The sequence below is a fragment of the Perkinsus marinus genome, assembly GCF_000006405.1.
Source record: "Perkinsus marinus ATCC 50983 genomic scaffold scf_1104296937140, whole genome shotgun sequence".
Taxonomy (NCBI): domain Eukaryota; phylum Perkinsozoa; order Perkinsida; family Perkinsidae; genus Perkinsus; species Perkinsus marinus.
The window spans coordinates 406,329-414,400 of NW_003213889.1; the positions used below are offsets into that span (position 1 = coordinate 406,329).

General features: G+C 47.2%; 4 protein-coding genes across 4 annotated transcripts in view; all 4 read left to right on the forward strand.

Moving 5' to 3' along the window:
• Positions 1-2: 2 nt before the first annotated feature.
• On the forward strand, positions 3-2,552 carry Pmar_PMAR023405 (Ubiquitin-protein ligase BRE1, putative; the record flags this gene model as incomplete). The annotated part of the gene is made up of 19 exons (XM_002783238.1): positions 3-59; positions 106-165; positions 224-287; positions 343-420; positions 477-549; positions 597-714; positions 760-894; positions 945-1,049; positions 1,102-1,164; positions 1,216-1,305; positions 1,349-1,441; positions 1,485-1,544; positions 1,589-1,652; positions 1,705-1,802; positions 1,869-1,908; positions 1,960-2,051; positions 2,102-2,200; positions 2,246-2,311; positions 2,475-2,552. The coding sequence occupies 19 exons, from the start codon at positions 3-5 to the stop codon at positions 2,550-2,552; spliced, it is 1,533 nt and encodes a 510-aa protein (XP_002783284.1).
• Positions 2,553-3,539: 987 nt separating this feature from the next.
• On the forward strand, positions 3,540-4,301 carry Pmar_PMAR023406 (hypothetical protein; the record flags this gene model as incomplete). Its single annotated transcript, XM_002783239.1, has 1 exon — positions 3,540-4,301. The coding sequence occupies one exon, from the start codon at positions 3,540-3,542 to the stop codon at positions 4,299-4,301; it is 762 nt and encodes a 253-aa protein (XP_002783285.1).
• A 1,145-nt stretch (positions 4,302-5,446) lies between these two features.
• Positions 5,447-5,962, forward strand: Pmar_PMAR023407 (U6 snRNA-associated protein, putative; the record flags this gene model as incomplete). The annotated part of the gene is made up of 3 exons (XM_002783240.1): positions 5,447-5,651; positions 5,701-5,817; positions 5,865-5,962. 3 exons carry the CDS (start codon positions 5,447-5,449, stop codon positions 5,960-5,962), a joined length of 420 nt encoding a protein of 139 aa, XP_002783286.1.
• A 1,425-nt stretch (positions 5,963-7,387) lies between these two features.
• Pmar_PMAR023408 (vacuolar ATP synthase 21 kDa proteolipid subunit, putative) overlaps positions 7,388-8,072 on the forward strand; it is a gene marked incomplete at both ends in the record, with an annotated part of 1,025 nt that continues 340 nt past the window's right edge. Inside the window, 4 exons of the mRNA XM_002783241.1 lie at positions 7,388-7,488; positions 7,562-7,675; positions 7,767-7,891; positions 7,938-8,072. The exon at positions 7,938-8,072 is cut by the window's right edge and continues 4 nt beyond it. Of these exons, the coding sequence (XP_002783287.1) occupies positions 7,388-7,488; positions 7,562-7,675; positions 7,767-7,891; positions 7,938-8,072 (475 nt within the window). The remainder of the gene's footprint in view (positions 7,489-7,561; positions 7,676-7,766; positions 7,892-7,937) is intronic.

The window sequence follows — 8,072 nt, forward strand, 5'->3', positions numbered from 1 at the left end:
AGATGTTATCTGCTCGTGAGTCGACTTCATGCACGGCTCTTCAGGAGTCTCTCAGTGCGGTAATAGGACATGTGATGTTCTTCCCAATGGACCAGTCGCATTCAGATGAAACGTGACCGAGACGTGTGGCGAGATAGAGCAGCCAAGCTTGAAACTGATCATAACGTAGTACACGTGGCGGAGCGAGGCTGGATGAGAAAGAGAGACGTGTCTCTTTTGTCAGTCTAAGATCGAACTTCTCCAACAGAAATTGAACGAATCGCAGAGAATCGGCAACTCCTGCTCGGGTGAGGGTGTAGAAAATGGACAGTGAGTGGAGCATTGCTGTCTGTCATCCCTCAGAAACGATGCGAGAAAGGCTCATGCGTTCGGCCTCTGAGGTTGGTAGTTTGAGAGCGGAAGTGACGAAGCTGAAAGCAGGTGACTACTGCCTAGTACTGTGTTGCCATCATGGCTTTTTACCACTCCCTTGGTAGATTGCGATGCCTCGGTTGCGGTGAATAAAGCACGCGAGGAGCGGTATAAAGTGATGGAGGAGTTCTTCTCGACGTATTCAAGTTGGGATAGTGCAGGATGAGTTGACGGATTGATGGTAGGTATCAAACAGACTTGGATGCGCGGCAAGAGGAATGTCGCAATCTTCACGATGCGGAGAAAGAAGCGACTGCCAAAATGCTGAAGATGGAAGAGGAGCGACGAGAGGATGTTCGAAAGGTAGTTAATGGGGATCGTATGGGGAGTAGTAGATCATGGCCACAGGCTGAACGTTTGGAGGAGGAACGGGCTGTTCTTAAAGAGCAGAAGCAGTGTAGATGCCTAGCATCTAATGAGTCTCTCAAAAGCGTGTGTCACAAGATGGCGAGTTCATTGGTGAAGACGCAAGTCGATCTTGAAGTGAGTCTAGTTGGTCGGCTCGAACTTGTTCCACATCGGTTCTGCGATAGTATAAGTCGGCAGAGCTGGCTAGAATACAACAGTTGTTGGATGCCGAACAGAGGCATAGCACTAAACTGAAGGAGAGAATGGCGTCTCTACGGAAGCAGGTTGATGTACTGTAGCGGTTCGTGTGGTATTATGCATTCAGTGGTATGTTAATATTAGACCGTCGTTTCTGGTGTTGATGATCACAAGTCGGAGTTTTCTCGGTTGTCTCAAGCGGCTAAGGTGAAGAGGCTCTCGCATGCTCTCGGCGGCGGTATTGAGCGACACTGTCAGGTACAAGAGCTTCAGAATGCCCGAGTGGTGGATAACTACTGGGATGCTCTTCGACAGAAGAATGAGAGTCTTGGGATCATTCAGCGACTGGTGAGGCGAAGTGAAAAGGGATGATCCGGATGGCTGTGCTCAGACCGAGGAGAGGGACGCTCTGCAGAAGCATGTGCAAGCGTTGGAGTCGGCGCATAGGCAGGCTAATGGAGCCTCGATGCAGGAGAATCAGCTTGTAGGGTAGAGGAATGATGAGTTGACGGAAGTGTGGTATGCAGGCACAGCAGAGCAATAATAATAGTCTTGCCGCTATGGGCCAGTGTAGGATGCAACTTGAGGTTGGTTTGTTCTGGGAGGTTATGCTTGAGAACTGAATCCTTAGACGATAGTAGCGGAGCAGAAGGAGAAGATGGAGTCGTTCAAGAGCACCATAACAATGCTCAAAGGTGCCGTGTCGAAAATCGTGATGGCATTTACTATTGTGTCTGTGCTCGCAAGGTGTGGCTGATAAATGTCAAGCTGATTGCAGGGAGAAGAATAAGAGGATTCTGGAGGTGGAGAAAACTAATATTAGACTAACTCGCCAACTTGAGAAAGTGGGTCTACCGGTGTTCCTTGCTTGCTGAGAAGAGTGAGTTGCAAGTCTTCTGTGTTTCTCTTAGGCACGATCGTTGGGCAGCGGACACGTAGTTGGAGTGGAAGGTAACGACATCGTTCGTGATGGTAGCTTGTAGTAGTATGATGCCTCCTCAGGGTCTGGTCAATCACCATCGCCTGGGGCAGTAGTGGATGATAAGGCTCAGGCAATGTCTATCATAGAGCAGGAGGAGGTTCGAGCTTACCGAGTAAATGATCGACATGGTCGTGAAATTCGATGAAGTCTTCTTTCGTGCAGTTGAAAGTGAAGTGCTCGATCTGCCAGCAGAATGATAAGCAGGTTGCACTGCAAAAGTGCATGCATTGTTTCTGTCGAACTTGTGTTAACGAGACCATGGTAGGAGAGTTCGCCTGGAGGCTAACCCACGTCCATTATCATCAGATACAAGCACGGAATAGGAAGTGTCCTCTGTGCGGCCAGAGATTCTCCGAGTCTGATGTTCGAACGGTAGGAATACACTGGATGCTATGGGTCCTAGGTCGATGGGTAGATACACTTATTGGAAGTCGGTGAGTGATGAAAATGAGTGTCGAGAATTTACGATTCTAATTGTATAATGTGTATACTTCTGCTGAAATGTGTTTCCGAATATTGGTATTTTTGTTATAAGAGTCTGTGCATCACATCTAAGGATGATGACAGTAGTCTCGGTGAGGAAGACGAGCATCGCAGATTCTTGAACGACTGAAAGTTTATATTCACACACCGCAATGGTAGAGTAGTGATGTTATGAACGGTGGGTTACTGGTTCAACGGTTGGGTGGGAACATATGTTGGGTTTCATCGACTGAAGTCGTAGGTTTCCTCACTATATTGTGAGAATCTACACGGTTTTGGGTAGAAGTGTACAAAAACCTAGGATAATTTCCCAAAATTTCCTCAGAATTTTCATATTTTTAGCAAAAAATTTGTGGTTGATCATGTGCATACATTCCTCCCCCCCACACTGGGCCAACCTCTTCCCCTCTACCATCAGCGGTAAACTAGATCAAAATGAGCTGGGACTAAGAAATTAGAGATAGTTCACGGAAGCCTTGAAGTAGTCACAGTATTGCAGGCTCACGAGAGATGTCGTAAACACATGCCATAGCAGTCTATCTCATGCACTCTTACAGGCTGTAATCATTGACACAAGTGGCGCTATAACACGACCGGGATGAAGCTGAGGTAACGGATCGACGCAACTTGTGTAATTGTCGATGCATCTACATGAGAGCACTAAGGAGGAGCAGGTAAGGAAGGCCTTGTTAGATTGATTATAGTACGACGAGCCACTACTGAACATTGCACTTCGGTTGTCGCCCCGTAGCGAGCTAGACACAGAATCTTAGCTGGTAACAATACGAATGTCTACATTTCCAAACCAAGGCATGGTGTAGAGTGGGGTTCATTTCATAGTTTGACCAGCTCAATTAGCGTTGTAGTTCTTTTACGCTCTTTCATGTCTATTTTCGCTCACAAGTGGATCGTGCTATCAGTGGTTTCTGCTTCGGTTACCTCCTGTTTCTCGTCATCTGTTCAAGATGACTATTGCCGGAGATTTGTTGGTCGTGATTCCTATTGTGACCATTCAATCTGCCACGGTAGTCTCAATAGCTGTACCGAGTCCGCGATCATCAACAGTGTACTTGGACGACGCCAGGCTGATGCTGATGTTGTAGACTCGGATGTTAGCATGTCGAGTGGTGCAACTGGTGTTCAAACCATGCTTGTTACGAACTGGGATGACTACTGTCGTGACAAGGTTGGTGTGGCATCTTATTGTAAAACGTGGGACCGGTTTCCAGTTTGTCAAGGATCTGATGTGAGCTGTGGTGACGGTGAAATTGCCACTTCTACTATTCCGGAAACTACTCGAGCTGCTGGTGATAAAACTACTGTTCCAGTGACTACGACACGTTCGGCTGCAGTGCCTACGACTAGTGGTGGAACGGTTAACTGGGATGAATATTGTCAGAAGGAAGTGGGACCCACTTCATATTGCAAGATCTGGGATGCATCACCAGTATGTCAAGGCTCGAGTGTGAGGTGTGGTAATGGTGCTGTGGTGACGACAGAGCATAACTTCTACCCTACTACTCCTCATTCTGGAGGTGACCATGAGTACTGTCCAGGTATGCCTGCTGGTGAGTATTGTGGCAACATCAATGGCGAAATGGCTCTATTCCTCATCGAAGGAGACGTGTTCTTTTTCGATTACCGATATATTCATGGGGTAAAGGTTAACCTGAAAGAAGTCCCCTTCCATCTGTACAATTGCGAGGAGTTCGTGCCCGATTACTCAAGTTGGCAGATGGAGCGTTTAGCCCGAGAGTTGGGTCTGACCACCGATCAGCTTCGTCAGAAACTTACCATCACGTATCGTCGATCTAGTGATAGCTTCCACTTTTATTGGGAGCCGAATGTCTCGACAAGTATGTATCATGACGAGTGTTGAGCCTGAGAATGGTCGTCATCATCATCACGGTTACTGAAGTGCTCTTTCCTGAGCTTGTTGTCTGCTATGCTCCTCTCAGAGCTGTCTATCACCTTTTCTTTCGTCTAAGTCGATGAAATACTACTGGCTGTACTTCTTTTTTTCCGAGAGGTTCCTAGCGTGAACGCCGTGTGGATTGCACGGTACGGTCATGCGCAGCTGGCGTCTTCCAGCTTTCATCTGTGCGACCTTTGGTTGCCTATTTGAGCATTATGCTCTGCTGTGTGGCTCGTTTTTTCCTTCTACTCAACTTGGTATGTGTAATGCTTTGAGTTCGAGTGAGGTTAAACCGGAGTTCGTAAGGGAGATTCATCTTGGTTAATCATCAATTAATCGAAGACTGAGAATCATAGTTGTATCTTTCAAATCATTTCAATGCTAGAAGATACAATATCGAGAGAGTCGATCTTTCATGCATCGCGTTGTGTCTGAGCGATTCTCTGCTTCAGAGCTAGTATTTGACCCTATACTTTGATCGATCTGAAGTTGTAGTAGACACTACCAAGCGTCATCATCAGTTCGGGCTTGATTATCGTTTACAACTCAAAACTGCGAACAGAGTTGGGCTATCGGAGGTCCGCATCATGTTACATGTTAGTAACAAGTTGGCATTGGAAGTTAACCGCATGCTTATATCATCCATAATGCCCAGCACGAGTCATGGTCAGCAGAGCTAAACCCGTCGTCTCGGGGTCGCGAATGGCAACGCCTCTCTCTTCCCTGACCGAAGTTCCATCCTAGATACTCAATCAAGCTCAATACCCTTATATGAATACTTGACCCTTGCGCCGGGAGTGGTATGTAAGCAATGATACGATAAGAAGATAACATAATATTATTACTTCAGTGACATTCGGTGGCATGTTCAATAGACCTCTCATGAGTGTTAAGAGTCCTCCCAGGATGGAGTTTTACGTATAAAATTTAATCCCAAAGGCACTTTCGAGACGCAGGAGAGGTCTAAACTCCGATAAGGCCACAAACCTCATTGGTAATCATCATCATTTTTGGCTCACTTGCAGTTCTTGCGTTTCTCTCAACGACTTCATCAGACGCATCATTAAAGATGGTATAGTGTTGGTTTGCTACAGGACCCTTTTATTACAATGTCGGAACATCATGGGAAAGGGAAAGGGTACCGTGGAGGTAAAGGAAAGGGCAGTCGAGGAGGTAGTAGGGCTAAGCATAGGGCTGATAGAGAGGATGTTGATACAGGCGATCACCATCGTAGTTCTATAAGGCCTTCCGTGATTGACCTGGAACGCTTGATGCATCAACGTGTCACTGTTAAGCTCACAGGAGGACGCGAAGGTAGTGGTCAATGCATGGTCCATGCCTGGTCTATTGATCTCTCCTTCAGTAAGCGGTGTTTTGAAAGGCTTCGATCCAGTCCCTAATCTAGTCCTCGATGAGAGCATTGAATATCTTAGAGATCCAGAAGACCCATACAAGCTCTCAGGGAAGACTCGGAATTTGGGTATTGTCTAAGCTTAGCGATGTAGCGACGTCCCTGTCTCGTATTAGGTCTACTTGTTGCCCGCGGCACGTCTGTAGTGTTGGTGTGTCCAAGCACTGGTATTACTGAGATCGACAACCCCTTTACGGAGGTACCTACCGAGTAGTGTGCATATACACATTTCCTTACGTATGCTCTTCTTGTTGCGTTCAAGTATCCAATCCTGACTCCTGACTGCGTCGCTTTGTTTTGGACGGTCTCAGGGGTATGTCGAACCAGTGTATGGTTGTGGCCTTAGGCTCAGGACAAGCTCTCAATTAAGGCCTAATGCAACGTCGAAGAGGGTTCCACTGAACTAAGCGATATAGCGTAGTGGAGTAATGGGGCTCACTTGGTCGAACTCGTTTGACATTAGGCGTTCGGGTCGTGCCTCTGCAGTGTTGAGTACTGCTCTTGTGTCCCCGAACTCCCTGTCCGACACTATGGGGTTCAACCACCTCTTTCCGGTGCGGGCAACGATCATATTGTGGGGGAGAGGATGCTTTCGGGAAGCATATGAGAATGTGGATATGTGGGTTATCAAGCTCATAGATTGCGGTCCATGCGTCGCCATATCCACTGGAGCGGGCATCTATTACCCGTTCCAGGGCGACTCTCAGACGTTCCACTTTGTGCCTCATCGGACTCTCTGTGCATTGATCCTTGCGCTCATGTGGGACGTGGCGCCGCATATGGTTGGTGATCGGTAGCTCAACTGGGATAATTTCAAGGTCGACTGTGTGGTGGAGGACAGTACCATTATAATAACCCTTTCGCGAAACAGGATGAGCCATTAGTCGGAGCACTACTTCTTGGGAATGCGGAGTAAAGCACGCTCAGGTCTAGACGCAAAGCTTGCGATATCTTCATGCACTTTTGATTACATCGCCTAAGGGAGGCATTCGTGGTTGATTCGGTGTCGTAGGCAACTCTTGAACCGCTTTTCGCGAAAGCGTGGTTTATTCCTTGCGGTTGAGTTCCGAAATTATTATGCTGAAAATGTTGAGCAAAGCATTGATGCCTCACGCAACAATCTGGCAAACTGATGGTGGTCAAGCGATGGCAGGCCTATTGGAAATTAGTATAGAGCCAACGAGTAAAGGATTGAGCCTCTCTCGAGTATAGTCTGCTGTAGCAAAACCGTTTTTCTCGTGGAGAGGTGTTCTTAATGATGTCATAGGGTATCATATCACAGCTGTCGAGGCTGGAACCGGATATCAACCTGCGACCGCTTTGTAGCCGACACAGACGGGTGAAAGAGTGTACAAGAGGGCCACGAAATAATATAACATAGTCCCGGCATCATGCAGATGATGAATGTGTGAATGGAAAGGCTGTTCTTGAATGACCGTGAGCGGTTGAAGCGCAAAGCCACATCGTTAGTGTCAAGCTAAGGGAAGCTTTGTGGACACTAGGGTTATTAAGAACGAATCAAATTTTTCCATTTCGACAAAAATGCGAAACGTGAAACGTTTCGCTCCGCTCGGCTTTGACCTTAGCTCATAATGGTTGGCGCTGACTTTACTCCTTAGAGTTGTGATTAGTCGACACCATGTCATCTACTGCTGCTGCTGCTACATTCAACCCCTTCTTGGACCCCTGCTATGACGAGTCATGGGGATGCACTTTCAACAGTATGTCCCCATACATGTGGTAAGTGTAGAGCGAGTGAACTACAGCTATTAAAGTCGATTAATGTCATTCAATGTAATGATGATACTGTCAGGGCTAACCTCGGCATTACCTTCTCTCTGGCTTTCTCCGTTATTGGCGCCGCATGGGGTATATTCCTGACTGGTTCTTCATTGGTTGGAGCTGCTGTACGTGCTCCTAGGATCAAGTAATGAGTGGCAACAGGAGTCATGGGTTTGACTTGCGAATACGACCGCCGTTCACAACATTGATGTTTCCATCTAATCTGTGTGTCACAGGTCCAAGAATCTTGTTTCCATCATCTTCTGTGAGGCTGTCGCTATCTATGGTGTTATCATGAGTATCATCATGAACTCCAAGATGGAGGGTGCTAGAGAATTCGTTCCCCCAGCTATCCCCACTGGTGAGTAGATTTCCTTTCTTGTTGTTAGCATATCATTCTTCAACAGGTAACATGGCTGTTGCCCAGGCTGCTGGATACTGCCTCTTCGCATGCGGTCTCTCTGTTGGTTTCTCTAACCTCTTCTGTGGTGTCTGTGTCGGTGTCTCTGGTTCCGGCTGTGCTCTTGGTGATGCTCAGAAGC